This window comes from Petaurus breviceps, unplaced genomic scaffold, assembly GCF_028583685.1.
Source record: "Petaurus breviceps papuanus isolate PSGF00001 unplaced genomic scaffold, PetGlider_PUasm1.0 81, whole genome shotgun sequence".
Taxonomy (NCBI): Eukaryota; Metazoa; Chordata; class Mammalia; order Diprotodontia; family Petauridae; genus Petaurus; species Petaurus breviceps.
In genome coordinates, this window is record NW_027186546.1 from 3730345 (window position 1) to 3747888 (window position 17544).

The 17544-nt window shown below is 35.2% G+C and overlaps 1 protein-coding gene across 4 annotated transcripts in view; it reads right to left on the minus strand.

Annotated features, from left to right (window-relative positions):
* Positions 1-223: 223 nt before the first annotated feature.
* LOC138176110 (branched-chain-amino-acid aminotransferase, cytosolic-like) overlaps positions 224-17544 on the minus strand; it is a 261292-nt gene continuing 243971 nt past the window's right edge. For all 4 annotated transcript variants that reach the window (XM_069106853.1, XM_069106856.1, XM_069106855.1 and 1 more), the window contains one exon: positions 224-7669. In XM_069106853.1, coding sequence (XP_068962954.1) covers positions 7628-7669 — 42 coding nt within the window. In that variant the 3' untranslated portion in view covers positions 224-7627. The remainder of the gene's footprint in view (positions 7670-17544) is intronic.

A 17544-nucleotide genomic window follows, 5' to 3' on the forward strand; every position in this document is an offset into this window, starting at 1 on the left:
AGTTTTTTATAAAAATTTAACATTTTTAACATTCATAAGCTATTGTTACATTTCTTCTTTATACCCTTTTCTTTTCCTTCTTTTCAATGTCATTATTTAAAAACGCTAAAATGACACTGTTTTTACATCCTCTAACCAAAAACCTTGAAGCATCATAAAAACGGCAATTAAAGTTTATTACATGCATACAACAATGCTGATTTCCTCATACCACACAAACAGGTGTCCATTAAATTGCTTTATTGAAGAGAGAAATATTGCATAATTACAGATTGGATGAGGAAAATGCAAACAATAAAGAATGTATCTATTGCCAGCAAAATACAATTATTACAGCTTCTTTAGACATACAAATATAAAGTGTTCATTCACACCAGATGGTTCATGTGTAACAAAGCCATTACGAGAGTTTAATTGTGCTTCTACAAAACCTTTAAAGAAGAATGAGGTAGAGTTTCCTTTACTTTACCCACTACATTTTCCTTATAGTTGTTATTATGATGCTTTTAGTGTGTCTGAATCCCTGTAACATAACATCAGCTCAAACATTTATGAAAACATAAGTCTTCCAAAATATTTCTTTATATCTGCTGAATGACCAATTTTTCTTACTTAAAGAGGATTTCACAAACTGGTACAGAACTAGTCACCTCATAAACCAGGAAACTTAAGACACTAGTGGCCGGGTTTTATCACTCCTGTGGTAGCTATAATCAGATTCAGATGCACAAAAACAAGGTTCAGAAAGTCTATGTTTTTAGCTAACTTTTCAGTGTTCCTAAACTTCTATATACTCTGGAATAGGAAATATTCACTCTAATCTTTTGTTCTAATCTAATTTCTCTTATATCAAGTTTCCATTGTTAAATAAGTACATATAAGTTCAAACTCTAAGTAAAGACTATGGTATAAATGAGATTTATCTATCTATAGTTGAATCAACTCTTTCAATTCATTGGGGGAACCTCTAAAAAAAAAAAACTTGATTTATGCTGAGAGACTAACTGACTTACTTTCCAAGATCTAGTCTATCATCATTTCCTATAATCTTGGAAATTTACCAGTGACACATTGTTTGAAGTCAATTCTTGCATTCATCTTAACCTTAGTTTTATTTTTATGTACCTTTTGATTACTGGAGAAAATGATAACTAAATATTTAACTTCATAGTTAAAAATGAAACTACAACATTCATCTAACTCCTGGGGCAAAGTAATCCTTCTCTCTAAGAAACAGATAAGAAGATCTGCAATAAGTAATTTGATTCTTCTTCCTTATAACTTTCCTCTGCCCAAAGAAATTTATAGTAAGAAAACCTGAAAGGAAAAAAAGATTGCTCAAAAATCAACAGTATGTACAAGAGCACAGTCTCTTGGATTAACTCCAGGCCAGCCCTTTAGTTGTCCAAAGTAGTTTCTGTTAGATATCCCAATAATTTAGTTCAACTCAATAATCACTTATTAAGTGCCTTTTCTATGCTTGGCATTGCACTAGGCATGGGACATAAAAGACAGAATTACTCACAGTCCCTGTCATAAAATATATCTGTGAGCTAACTCTAATTCCAGAAAACCTTAAAACCACCTTCTTAAAGACACATAATAATTGGCACTATTTCTACTTGGCACATATAACTAGCCCTAGCATAGAAGCCAAGGCTTAAAAGAGTAGCAGAATATAAGAATTCTGCAGGGGGAGGGATATAGTCTTTCTTTGGACAGGGTAGAAGTAGAATGAAATATTTGTGTTGCTTCCTGAAGCATATCCCTTCCTCTTTCATTCTCACTCTCATTCTACCACTGTATTTCTTTTTCACATCTTTCTTCATTTTGTACAAACTATAGGAGAGAACTCATCCACTGCAGCCTTGGACATGAGGAATTAATTAGGTCTTATTATCTGTGAGTGAGCAAAATGACACTCTAATCCACCCCTACATTTTACTTTTGTGAATCAGAATCTGCATATTATTTTGCAAACAACAGTTTGAGGATGATATAAAATGTGTAGTAAAGTATTCGACTATTAAGTCCTGTTAACAATGGAGATTCTAGTGCAAGAAACCACACAGTCAAAAAGTGAGATCTAATAATCAGATCTGACTAGCCAAAAAAGAAAAAAAAGAGGGTGGGGAGGAGTACAGTTTCATTCCCAAAGACTGAGTTTTCATGTCTTTTTAGAAGCAAATATATAAGCGTACCTAATTGTAGGATATCATTCCAGGGAAACGTAACTACTTCTTAAGCCTTGGTATGTTTCATTTTTTTTAACTAAAGGAAGGATCTGATAAGTATTTTATTGAACTGGGTACTTTACTTTAAAGTATACTGAAGAATGAAATAAAAAAGCTAAAACTTTCTTGTTAATCAGCCAGGATTTTCAAAGACTTTCTTTTGGCAATGACAAAAAGGGCACAAACTTATAGTACTTTGAAGAACTGGTCTTCAGGACAGAAAAACATTTCTCAGGTTCATTTAAAATTAATCTTCCACCTGTCATTTTCTAAGTAGCTCAATATATGACCTAACATGTTAAAGTAACTCCCTCCATAATGTATAGTTTCCAGTGAATCTCATTTTCAGATAGTATTTTGCATGTGAATTTCAGCCTTAACTCTCTTAAGGATTAAGGATCCCAGTGGGGATACTATTATCTGAAGTTTCTTACTAAATATGCTGCATCAATTTAATATGGCCCAGAATATCTATATCAGCTTAGCATTAGTCAGTTAAGAAATGACATAGCTTATGTCATGCTCAGTGGCTGAGTAGTAGAGAATTTCCCAGAAGAAGTAAAGAAATAGAAAATAAGCAATTTTCATTGAAAATGACAGATTAAAATATTTAGTGAGCTTTTTGCCCCAATACATTTTCTGCCAACTTATTCTCCTTTTTCTTTGCATGTATCAAATATTTTCAGTCTTGTGTAACACTAGATTGTGTTACTAGATTGTAAGCTCATTGAGTACAATAACCATATTCTGAAATCAGCTCCATATCTAGTATTGTACAATCTCATGCACCTTTTAAATTACTCAATGATTGTTAATCAAATGTATTGTATGATTTCAATCAAATGTATTGTCATAATTGCAATCCAGAAGATAAGTTCAAACTTATATCAATATTCTTGTCAGTTCCAAGGTATGATCCTAACTGAAGAGACTTTCTGAAGAGAAACAGATTAAAAAAAAAAAAAAACTATCTAGAAAAAGTGTCCAATGAGACTAATTGCTACTATAACTTTTTTTTGCTTCTTGGAGTGGGGAGGGCAGGGCAGTTGGGGTAAAGTGACTTGCCCAAGGTCACATGGTTAGTGTTATGTGCCTGAGGCCAGATTTTAACTCAGGTCCTCCTGACTCCAGAGCCAGTGCTCTGTTCACTGTGCCACCTAGCTGCCCCTAGTAAAACTTATTTATAATTCATTTAGTGCTTACATATTTAAGAAGCCAGCATTTTGTGAAAGAATCCACTGACTATATTCCATAGATATGTATATGCTATAAAAGACCATTGGTCCTTTAACAGGTTATGGTTCCATAACAGTTGCCAAAGTGGCCTGCTTCATTTTCACAGTAGACTTTGAATCAAAGGAAGACAACATGACCTACTGCAGGAAACACACCAAGTACTTCAGAAAACAGGATTCAAGGAACTTCTCTCAAAGTAGTTTGTTTCCATACCTACAATGTACAATTATGACCTGTTTTCAGGGATAAAGAAAAACTGCTTAGATAAAAAGAATAGAAGTTTAACGTGCTCATTAAGACAGAAGACATAAATAAATTTAACTTTTAAAATGTCAACTGGGTGCTTCTAACTCCTTGCCATGATAGGGTCCTATATTTAAAACCAAAGTTCTTCTAACAAGTTCTCTGCCCAAAAATGACATAATTTCAGGTGCCCAAGACTGTCCTACCTCCATGAACCAATGGACAATCATTTTTAGATACTAAAATTAAGGCATGTCATCAAATTGGCAGAGTTTTCTAACACTGGGTTCTGATGTTCATTTCTTGCTTTCTTAAAACTGCTAGAACTGCATTTCACGACAAGGTTGATGCTATCTATTGCTGTTTTTTCTCCTGATATGAAAGAATAGTGTATCTCCTCTTCTATAATTCAGCTCAAGAAACATTTTAAAGTACCTATCATGTTGATAACACTGTGCTATACTCTTGGTGGGTAAAAAGATGGAAACAAAATACATTTTGCTATCAAGGAAATTAGATAATTGCCCTAAAAACAAGGTACTTCCTAGAGAGAAAGAATTTCTGGATGTTAGAGCTGGAAGGGGCATCATAGCATATCTAGTCTGAATTTTTCTGAGGACACTGTTGCCCAGGAAGGTAGACTGATTTGATGAAGATAACAGAGCTGGTTAGTAGCAGGGTAGAGTTTAGAATCTGGGTCTCCCAACTCATAGTCCAGGGACTACTCCCTACATTATATTACTCCCTATGGCTTGAATAAAAGATTCCTTGCCAGAGTTCTCAAGTCATTATACAGTGACTCACTCCATCATTTGTTTTCTAGCAAGTTTGAAAGCTGACATTGATAATTTTCATTTATTCATTCAGACAGGTCAATACTGCACCACATCTCAGAAATGAGCTGATCTGATTTTTCATTCTCTGATGTGGTACAACTTTACTCTTTAAAAAAGAATTTGACAAAGAAAATTTCTGATGCCAGATGGGAGCTCAAATACTATTTAAGAGGCATTTCCATTTTAGTAGATGTCTGATAATATTTCGTTTTTAAGGTCTTGATTTCCATTGATGTATAGAAAGTTAGGGATAGATTTGGTCTGAAAGTAATAACTCAATAAAGTAGAGGAAAAAATAAAATGCAAAACAACAATTAATCATTATCATTTTAAGTACCATCAGTTCTGTTTATATGCATGCTCATGTGAGTTCCTGAATCTCATTTGATCAACCCAATTAAACATTAAATAATTGCAGTCAATTATGCAAATATCAGCAACAGTATTAATTTGTTGATCTTTTTGCACAGATTAGCTTCGCATGTTCCTAATGTTAGATTATCTTATGTCTTAAATGATCAATTAGTGTTACTACAACTAACTGTTGAAAAATGGATAATTGCCTAGTTATAATGTGCTACTCTTGCTATATTAATCCACTACAATTAAACAAATAGGGTACAGATAAAAAAGATGTGCAGATGTTCTTTCCAAATTCATTTAACAAGTTACTAGCATAGTCAGCTCTGATTAAAGTGATAGAAATGATTATGCATCCTAGCATGAACATCCTTGATGTTCCACCCATAAACTGAGCAGTTTCCAGATTTTATGAACAGGGAACTGATCTTGCAATCAAGTGACCTGAGTTCAGTTGTTACCTCTGAACTTACTAGTAGGTAACCATGAGCAGAATCTCTTAACTTCTCTTATCTGTAAAATGGAAATCAAAAATGGTCCTATCTACCTCATGTTTTTGTGAGGAAAGTGCTTTGTAGACCTTAAAGCACTGTATCAATATGAGTTATATCCTGAAGGACTCTAAGTATAGCAGAAAATGTCTGAGATGGCCCCAAACAGTGATCACGGAAACCACACAGAGAAAATTGAAAAACTAAATAAAAAGACAATGTATCGAAGGACTAGAAAAGCATCCCCTCCTTTTCCATGGACTATAAGGTTTTTTGTGTAATGGACTCCTTTGGAAATCTGATAAAGCCTGTGGACCTTTTTTCAGAAAAAATATTTTTTTTAATTTATAAAATAAAATTCATTGGATTTTAAAGGAAACCAATTATACTGAAATAGTAACTTAAATGTTTTTTGAAAAGCTAACAGATCCAATGCCCGTCTTTTCTAGGCTATCGTTTCTGAAGTGATATCAAAAGATTTACTAAGAAAAAATAAATCCTTTAAAGAGTAAGAGACATGGTTAACTATGAGAAAGACAGTCTTATACTTCTCAGGAGCAAGTCCTGAATTAGTATCTTTCAAGATAACAACTCATCATAAAAGCCCTATAAAGAACATTTTCCTTATCATCTTCATTCCAGAATTACACACACACACACACACACACACACACACACACACACACACACACCATCTATAGCTCCTGCTTTGTAGTAAAGAGAATCTATTAAATCAGAGATCTTTCCATCTTCTTATACCCAGAAACAAAAAAATGAGCAAATGTCATACAATTCACTGTTATTTCACTCACTAGAAAATCATTTCTATTTCTTATAACTTTATTTCTCATTTCAAGGCACAAGTCAGTATCAGAATAATTTATCTATCTTATTGTCTGTCTTTGGGTATCTCTCCAGACTGATGATTCAGCAGACCATAAGAAATAAAAACAATGTAAGACATAATATACTAACTGTAAGAATCAAATACAAACGCCAGTTAACCAGTTTCAATTATGTAAAGACACCAAGAACATAGTCATACTTCTATGATATAGAATACTATTCTGTGCTTACAACCTATTTTAAAGAGAATGTAGACCCAAAACCCTCTTTCACAGTTGTCATTGATAATTTAATTCTTCAGTAAAATTATGTAATTGTTTTAGTGATTAGAGAAGAGTATATAGATCACTGTGAAATCTGAAGAAGTCTTTAAAAAGAAGGGAGAGTACATTCCTTGAGAAGTCTAAGGAACTTCAAAGAAGTCCCTTAGGGACCTAATACCATACAGAGAAATTTAGAAGTTCAAAAAAAATCAATTTGCACTATTAGCTACCAGATAAGTGTTTTATAGCTAAGTGTCGGCATGTGGGAGTTAGGTAAACTAAAAATGGAGAGGGAAAGTAAGTAATAAAATGAATTACAGTGTAGATTATTAGCAGGGATATTGATGAAAATACCCTGAGCCTCCAGGTGCAATGATGAGGAGCTTTGCAAACTGAATCCTCCCTGGGGAAACCCCTTGTGAATATGCAATAAAGGTGAACAAGCAGAAGAGACTAACAGAGGTCTATTAATGATATTTTAGATCCAGAATTGAGCAGGGGGATCATGTCATTATCCTCTGTGGCAACATTTCTGTGGTGTGGAAGAGAAGAGTAAAGCAAAATGCTTATGCCAGAGAGAAATTCACTGCGAAACCCAAGTGCAGAGAGAAAATCCAACTCTTCCAATATCTCAAAGCAAAACAGGAAAAAATGACAACCACAGAACATCATAAAGATGATGAGGAAGGAAACAAAACATAAATGACAAAATGCACCTCAACCAGCTTTTAGTCAGTTAAGTCTCATTTGGTAAATTAAAGAGAGGAGGGAGGAAATGCTAAAGAGAGAAAGGAAGAACAGCATATTCCATTCTAAGTCATGGGTAAGGACAAGGCCACTAAAGGAGGCACTGAAAATTGTGAGGAAAATTAGACATTATATGGCTTCACCTTCGCTACTTACTACAAGAAGGTCAGCTTCTACTAGCAAGCTTACTGAAGAAAGTCACGTGATTGTTATTTCTATTCTCTGGCATGTGGAGACAATCACCCCCAGGAACACAGTGATTATACAAAATACATTACACACAGCTATAAACTGACAGCCTAACATCTATCACAATTCCAACTTGATGGCTCGCCCCAATAACGTAGAGATGATGTTGCCTGCATTTTCATTCAAGACACCAAGATTGTCCAGTCACTCTCTTCTCTTCCATACTGCAACAAAAACAAGAAAACACATTTCAAGAATGAAAGATGACAGTGTAGAAAAGGCTTAAAACCAAATCATTACAAGAAATCCAAGGTCAAATAAGTAGATCAATTCTGTATAGTGTTATGTATTAAATTGAGTTATCATTTAGAGAAAAAAATAAAATGAAAAAGAAAAGCACACAGGGAGATTTGTTTGTTTACTGTGTTTCTTCCAGCTGGAAAAAAATGAAAGTTTTAAAAGTATTCATACTCAATGATTAAGCTTCATACTTTTATATAAACCCTTTTGTATATTCTTTGTTACAAGGAGCTGTGATCTTTGTCAGTGTGGGTATTTTCCCCATTGATGTAAATCACTAATCTTTTATGAATTAGAAGACAGTTTTCAAACATTTCCAAGATCAAAAACTACCACAATGCAAGACAACCTGAATGTGAAACTTTCTGAGCTTGTCTAGGATGATTCCTCAAAGCCTTTCCAGCTTAGGTTTTGACCTGTGATAAAATCTCTGCTTTCAGGAGTTTCTGATATAGAAATCCATTAATATATACTGTCAATTCACCTGAAATTTGTATTCTTGAAAGTTGCCTGAGACATTAAGAAGCTAAGTAGCTTTCTCCTAGTCACACAACCACTCTTGAACCCAGATCCAACTGATTCCCAAGGCTGATGCTCGATCCATTCTAGCCATGACAAAGAACAGGAGTGAGACATTACTAGAAGCCAATATGTCATTGAAGTATCCGTTTCTTAGACCTATTAGTTTCTTTAAAAGCTCTGTTCAAGTGCTGTATCTTACATAAGACCTATCCTAACTTCCTCCTCCTCCTCCCCAATTGCTACTGCCTCTTCCCTGGAAATTACCTTGTGTAGGGTATCCCAAAATTCTTAGTTTAGCTTTAAGCTATTAGATCTCATAAGTATATGAGTATGTTTTTACACATCATTATCTCCAAAAGAATGTAACTTCCTTGAGGATAAGGTCAATTTCATTTTTGTTGTTTGTTCATGTCTTGGTATTCCTAGAACCTAGGACATTTTAGGTACTGCATAAATGCTAAATGACGGCTTGGCTTTTTAAAGTGTAGCTGTCTACATTTGGCTTTTGATAACTAAAAAAGAATATGATCTAAATTAAATGGCTGCTGTTTCCTCTTTTAGAGATCAAATAACATAATGTGAAAAAAGCACTTTGTAAGCCTTAAAGTACTACTTGAAAGATGGTTAGATACAGACAGACAGAAAGATAGACAGATAGAAGCATGGTATAACAATAGATAGAGCAATCATGCTAGGAAGCAAAATCTTTAAAAATCTGTAAATGCTGGCTAACCTATCAGACTAAAATTTTGTGCCATATTTTATATCAACAATTCTTTCCTTCATTCAAAAATTCTTAGTCTCAATCAAAGCCATATGAAAACAGGTTTGTGTGTTCTACTGAATCTAAGCACATCCTAGAAATCTCAGGCCTTCCCTAGGCTCCCTCCTCACCTCCGAAAGATTATAATCCAACCCAGCTACATCCTTAAAACTTTCCTTTTAAGACCCTTGACTACCTGAAATCTGGCTTCTACCAAAGGCAATGGAACCTCGCTCCAAGCAGGGAAACTAATTCTTGTCACATTTCCCCTAGCTCGATGGAAGAGGATTATATATGCCTACACTCTTGAGCTTTACTGCATTTTTAGAACATTTTTTCTGTCATTGTTCCTGTGAAGCTAGTAAAAAGAATGTTAAGTCAGAGGATTTGAGGTCAAATCCTGACGACCTCGACCTTGGGCAAATATCATCTTTCATCTCATTTGTAAAATGGGAATAATGACACTTACAGTATTTATTAAAAATCACTAAAGTGAGAAAAACACTTCACAAACTTTAAAAAGTTTTAAAATTTATGATACTGGAGTGGCTAGGTGGCACAGTGATTACAGTGCCAGCCCCGGAGTCAGGAGGACCTGAGTTCAGATCTGGCCTCAGACACTTAACACACACACACAAAAAAAACTAGTTGTGTGACCTTGGGCAAGTTACTTAACCCTCATTGCCCTCCAAAAAGAAAAAAAATTAAAATTTATGATACCATTGTAACTGAACAATCTCTCCTATTCTGAAGCAAATGCCCTCCCATTATATTACACTCTTCCTAGGCTTCCTGGTCTCATCATTTGGCTACCAACAGGAGATGGCTGGGTGACACAGTGGATAGAGCTGGACTTGGAGTTAGTTAGGAGGAATGGAGTCCAAAGTCTCCCTCAGTGCCTACTAGCTTGACTTTGGACCAATTACTTAACTTGTCTAAATACAGTTTCCTCATCTGAAAAAAGGGCAGAATGGCAGCACCTACCTCTCAAGGTTGTTGTGAGGCTCTCATTTTCCACAGTAACTTTCCACAACAACCTCCATTAATGGAGAGCCCAGTACCTCCTGAGTCAGAGCATTCTACTTTCATTCAGCTCTGTTTGCTTTGTAGCCTAAAATAGCACATTTACAATTTCCATCCATTTTTCCCATATATGCCTTCTAGGGGTCAACCAGAATAAATCTAATCCCTCTTGTATGCAACAGTTCTTCAACTATTTGAAGATACATCATTTGTTGTACTAAAACATTATAAACGTTTTCCTTATAAGCCTATTCCCTATGCTCTTATAGAATATTGCTGCTTCCTTCTGAAATTTAAAATAATTCTTAACATTAAATTAATTATTAATTTAACTTAAATTAACTGACTGCTGTTTCCTCTTAGAGATCAAATAGGATAATGTACAAAAGTGCTTTGTAAACCTGTACTAATGCAAGATGTTTACACAGATAGACAGACAGACAGACAGACAGGTAGATAGAGAGAGAGAGAGAGAGAGAGAGAGAGAGAGAGAGAGAGATGCCATATAGAAGAATCCAATAACAACACATTTCATTTGGCTTATGGGTAATATTAGTTAATTCTTTTTCTTTAAACATTTTTATTGATCTTTTATCTTTAGCTATTTTTATGTATATCCTTTCATATATATCATATATATCCTTTCCTCTCTTCAGAAAGGAACAGAGCAGTTCAGGAAAACTAGCAATGTCTTCATTCTTCAAATCAATCAATGAGAAAGCATTTATTAAGTAAGTGCCTCTGTACTAGGCATAGGGTAAGCAAAGGCAAAAGTGGAAGAATTCCTGCCTTCCAGCAGCTTATCATGCATACATATTACCTAAATACAAAACACACAAAATCATAACAAGGTCATTACAGATGGGAAGTCACTTGAACCTAAAGAGACAAGACAGTTGGCATCTGAGCAGGGCGGCTAAAGCAATAAGGATTCTAAAAGGCAAAAATACGGAGGGTGAATTCTTGGCATGAGGACAACTCATGCAAAAGCATGGAGATGGGAAGTGGAATGCTGTGTTTCAGTAATAATAAGGCACCTAGTCTGGCTAGACGGAAGGATGCATGAAGCCGAGTAATGTGTAAGGTTAGAAAAGTAGGTTGTGGTCAGTTTGTGAGGGGTTATGCAAATGCCAAACATAAAGGCTTGCATGTTATCCAAGAGGTGGTATAGGGGCACTGAGCTTTATGAGCAGGGGAATGGCATGGTCTAACTGGTACATTAGGAATCTCACTTTGGCTTCTGTGTGGAGGACAGATTTGAGAGAAGACAGATGAGGTAGGGTGGCCAGTTAGGATGCTATTATAATATTCCAGATGAGAAGTGATAAGGTGCTAAATTGCCAGAGAAGGCTATGGGAGTGGATAGAAGAAGATAGAGGCAAGAGATGTGGCGGAGGTATATTTGGTAAGACTAGGACGGAGTAGTTACATGAGGCATAGGATAGTGAGGAGTTAAGGATGACACCAAGCTTATGAACCAAGATGACTGGAAGGATGGAAGGTGCCTGAACAAAAATAAGGAAATTAGGAGAAAATGTGGATTGAGAGGGAAATACTTCTTTAGAGAGAAAGGAATTCTAAGTGGAAATGAATGAGTACTGTTTCCTTCTCCTGGGAATGGAGCTCAGAGCAGGAGAAGAATGAGAAATAGGCATACCCGAAAAAATCTGAAATTCCTGTGAATGAATGAATAAGCATTTAGCTGCTTATATGTGGAAAGCACTGTTCTAAAGGTTCATTGTTGGCATCAAAGAAAAAATGGTACAATACTCTGCCTCAGCGTTTGGCTTGCCATAGACAAGTCAAAACCCTAATTCTGAAAAATTTCACTGACTATCCTCTATGCCTAGAATACACTCTCATCTCCTTCACCTCTATTTTTTGGCATCCTTCAAGTCTCAGCTCCAAGAAGCCTTTTCCAGATCTCCTTACTCTTAGAGCTTTCTCTCTGAGACTACTCTTAAATTCTCATATATATGCATGTATCATCTTGTTTCTACTTAAGTTGTTTGCATGTTGTCTCCCCCATTTGACTGTGAACTAGTTGAGAACGGGGACTGCATTTTGCCTTTCTTTGTGTACACAGAACTTAGCATGGTGTCTAACACACAGCACATGTGACATACATGCTAGTTCACTGATTGACTGGCAGACAGTAGACTCAAGGATAGAGTCAAATGATATGATGGATTAGGCTTGTCCAGTAACCTTCACTATACTCTCATTAAGACTGAATTTAAATTCTAGTCATTTTTTTCATTCTAAAAGTAAATACTCTGTTGCCTCACATTCTAAAAGTGATTATTTCATTGCTTCACGTTGACATATAAATGTCAACGAGTTTCTTAGAGACAGCATGATAGAATTTAATTTTCACCTCACACACTTAACTAGCTGTATGAGCCTTGGCAAGTCACTTAACCTCTTTGTGCCTTAGTTTCCATCCCTGTAAAGTGGGATTAACATTTTATGAATATACTTCTTAAGGCTGTTGTAAGAATTAAATAGAACAGGGCATCAGGGTGGCCTGAGTTCAAATCCTGCCTCAGACACTTAGTAGCTATGTGACCCTAGGCAAGTCGTCACTTAACCCTAATTGCCTCCAAAAATGGAATTAAATAAAATAATAATTATAAACCCATTTTCAAACCTTAAAGTGCTATACAGATATCACTTTTTATTAGGGCTATGACAACTGCTGAACTGCCTTTTACACTCAGAAAATTCTTGGCAACAAAACCAAAAACTATTCTTGTCAAAATATACACTTGCCTTCTATCACCACTAAAAATGTAATCAGTGAAATCCCTCAGGTTATAATTTTTTGTTCTTATTACAAATCCCATTGAACAGCTTTCAAAATTTTGTAAATCCTCTTACATGTGGGGAAACTATGTTTTGTGAGACAATAAGAAGTTGTAAAATTATTCAAGAGACAAAATTACCAGAGTAGTCTGGAAAATGCAAGCTGGCCTGTGTTTAAAAGAAAGATGGTGGGGGAGAAGGAGTTAGCAAGGATTTGTTAGGAAAATAAAAAGGAGATCTTTTTACTTCTAACATAACTTTTACTTTTCTCATATAATATTTAATGAAAACTAAAACAGATTTTATAATAGACCTCTTCATGACCACTCGTCTGTGAAAATTATCATCACCAGCTAAGAAAATGATTCAAATTACAATTCATTAAAAACACAGACTCCCAACCACTGACTGTTGGGAAGCACAACCCTACTTCTATGCACACCATTTTCACTCTGATTCTCCCTTAAATAAGTTGCTGCTTTCACAATCTGCCTCTCAATCCCTTTCATCCCAAATAACCACTTATCAAAACTCAGAGAAACAATGGCATTTATTCCATCCTGCCCAAAGCTTTTGTCCTTCTCTTAGAACCCAGTCTTCCACATTTTACTCAAAGAAACAGCAGCAACATGTGAGACCAGGAAAGATGAAATGCAAAAGAAGGATCAGTAGAACTGGAACCTGAGGAATAAAGTGTGGCTGAGCTTAAGATACAGAATCAAGGCAAGCAAATGCACTTCCGTTTAGCCATCATACCAGTGATTAGGTATCCAAGGAACCTGAATGGATTGGAAAAATCCAGGAAGAAGTTCAAGGGAGAAAGGAGCTGAAGAGGTTTTTGGCAGATAGATTTGCTACAACAAGGCAATGGAAGAGAAACTGAGTTTGAAAGATGAAGAGAAGGGATGATGATGATGACAGGAAAATCAACACTGGGCGGTAATAACTGAGATTATTTCTTTAAAGAACAAAGTTTTTTAAAAGTTTTTTTTTAAAAAGTTTTTTAACTTTTTACAAGTTTTTTTTTTCCTACATCTTTGATATCTTCCCCTTCTTCATATACTTTAAGACCTTGATGCTTCAAAACTGTATTGCCTTTACTAGACTTTCTGTGTGCAAATTTTGTCTAGTCCAGCTGTTCTCTTGTTCATTTTCTTCTGTATTACTTCGTCTTCTACAGGCAACACATCCATAACTATGATGTTAAGAGTACAAATATGATGGCTTCATTGTGAAGATGACAAGAGTCTGTCCTAAAAATATTTCCATATCTTGTTGATTTGTTTGGCTCTTCCAGTTCTATTTACTGATGCTTTCATGATGCCACTGTTTACATGATTCTCTCATCAAGTTTTATTTAAATATTTTCTTCCGCCTGAAGTTTTTCATTTTTTTCCTGAAATGATACTTATAATTTTTAACTATCTTCCATAATATTTCACAAAAATTTTATATTCTCAGTTGACGTTAATTACTATATATCTCTTCATTTAGCAATGAGTTCAAGTGTTTGCTGACTAAAACAGCTTCTAAGATCTTTTGGTTTTCCTGTTCTGGTTTTTTACCTAAAGTTATTTAATAAATAATTTAATATGATCATTGTCTATATCCATTCCTCTATGTGGCATTTTAAGTCATCAATAGCTTGTTCAAATAGGTCAGGCTGGAATTATTTTCCTTACATATCATATGATTTCTCAATTTGCAAGACAAGTTGTTTGTCTTGGTATGCAAGAATCTGATGTGGGAATTATTCCCACACCAGTAATGAGCTATTTCCTATTTGTTAAAATATCATCAATTTTGGGGCGGCCAGGTAGCACAGCAAGTAAGAGCACCGGCTTCAGTGTTGAGAAGACCTGGAGATCGAATCCCGGGCTCAGACACTTAGCACCCACCCAGAAACACCTGGCCGTGTAACCTTGAGCAAGTTACTTAACCCCAACTGCCTAAGGGCGGCCAGGTGGCTCAGCGAATAAGAGTACCGGCTCCAGTGTCGGGATGACCTGGATCAAATCCGGGCTCAGATACTCAGCACCACACCCAGAAATAACTGGCCGTGTAACCTTGAGCAAGTTACTTAACCCCGATTGCTTTTAAAAAATATATATATATCATCAATTTCATTTTTCTTTATGTTATTTGATTCTTGCTCTATCCTGATTTTTTTCTCAGAATGTTCACAATCTAGGTATGGGGCTTCTGTGTAGTCTATAACCTGTACCCTCTCTCATTTCCATTTGAACCATATTCCATTTCCTATTGAACCATATTTTGAAGTATTTGATTAAGCAAAGTCAAAGAATAGTCATTAGTGGTTCAGTATCAACTCATAAAAAGGCCTGTAGCGTCCCAGGAATTTGTGCTTGGTCTTGTGTTATTTAATATTTTTATCAATGACTTGGATATAGCATAGATAGTATCCTTAATATATCTGCGAATGATACAAGACTAGGAAGAAATACCTAACACACTAAACAAAATGAGATTCTAAAAAGTTTTTGACAGGCTAAAACACTGGAGTGCCTGAAACACTGACTACATTTAATAATGTAACTGTAAAGTCTTACTTTGAGGTTCAAAAAAACAACTTCATAAGTAGTTTCTTAAGAAAAGATGTGGCGAATATACTGGGTAGAGCAAACAGGATGATGAAGGTCCTTAATTTCATAGTTTATGAAGACTGACTGAAAGATATAGAAATGTTTAGTTTGGAGAAAAGAAAATTCAGTAGAGTTGGGTTGAAAATGGGTATTTTGAAGACTTTGTCCCATTGGACCCAAAAGAGCAGAAAAAGGAGCAAAGGGAAACTTCAAAGACACAAGAATGAGCTGAATATACAGAAAAACTTCCTAACAACTGATACTATTCAAAAAGAAGTAGGCTTCTTCAAGTGGTAGTAGGTTCCTGATCATTAGAAATTTAGTATTTAATTAGGCTAGTCATCTAGCCTATTCAGTGGAAATATTATAGTAGATCTTTTTTTTTAGATATGTATTAGACTAAAATGGACTCTGAATTTCCTTTCAGTTGTAAAATTCAGTTATCCTGTTTTATTCATTAAAGTATCAGTTATGTTTGTTTAATTTAGAGAGAAGTATGAAGTTCTTTGTAAAATTCTGTGCCTCCTAATCCCCTCAACTGCTGTTGCTATATAATCTACAATTATTTTCATGGATATCTTTTTGAAAATTCTTACAATGATCACTACAAAACAAAATGACCAAATAATTTATGAAATTATGTTTCTTATTGTCCTTGATTACACAGTAAAACCAACTGACAATTGCTTGATGTGCCTCTCTAGGAAAATTTATGAGCCATTCTTTTTCTGAGCTGAGATTTCCTGTCTTCTCATTTCATTTATAATGAGAACATCTAAATTGATCTGACTGAGTTCCTCTAATGGTATAAGTATTTGTTGGTTATTGTCATAGATCTCTTGTGTAGGGTTACTCACATGTGCTTATATTTGTAGACTCTCAAAACCACATAATTATTTGCCTCTTCTGTCTTTTTCCACCATTCTGCCACCATCACCATCCAACAAACGAGAGAATAAATTTATATTTCCTTTGTTTCATAGGTTGACATATCCAAAAAAATTCATCCCTAAGGGGCCAATCTACTGGCAGAATGCGTCTCTGTATTTACTGAGGCTTGTCCTTGAAATGCAGACATAACTTGTTACAGGAACTCTTCTGGAAGCCTTTATATCATGCCAGAGCTTATACTCCTCAGGCATAATCTTCATACATTCAGGGTCATGATGAAGCATCAGATTAAGACCACACAGCTGTAAAAATGGATGATCTATGCTACAGGTGTGATCATGCCACTCATGCTAAAACAATAATAATTTTCACTAGATTCTTAATATCTATCTGTGTATCTATCAATGTATGTATATGTATGTATTCCTGGGTCCTCTCCGCTCAATTAAAGAAGGCAACTGATTATATTCTAAGTAAGCAAGATAATCTGACTGATCAATCTTTGCAAGGAAAATTAAGTTCTCTGATGAACTTAAAGGCAAGAGAAAAATGAAGAGTATACAAAGTATGTCTTACTTAGAAGAATTAGAGAAACACAGATTTTTAATATGTTTTTGTTATTTTTATGATTTGAAATACAATCATAAATGATATGGGACATATTGAATTGAATAAAATGATTATAGCTAACAATAATTTAATCATGACTCATCAATTATATAATTATAAAATAAAATATACTCTTATATTGAAGGTCTTCCATACTTCCCCTCCTGCCTACCCTTCTTGCTTTATTTCATAATATTTCCCTTAAATTTCCTTATGCTCCAGGAATACTGATTAACAGTCATTTTCTTGGTCTCATCCAGTACACCTCTTTTCATGCCTGTAAACCAGTCCTTATGCCCACAATATGGTCCTTCTACATCTCTGCTTCTTTTCCTTCAACCCCCAACTCAGATAGCCTCTCTTCCACAAGGTCTTCTGTGGCTTCCTATATCTTTAGGGCACTTTATACAGATCCCTTCGTGGGGGTTTATCACTTTGCAGCCTGCCCTGTACTTACCTGTGTGCCTGGACAGCCCTCCTTTCAGGTAGAAGGGGAAGGGGAGAAGGGAATAAACATTTACATAGCAGCTACTATGGGGCAGGCCATATGATAAGCCCTTTACTTCTATTATCTCATTTGATC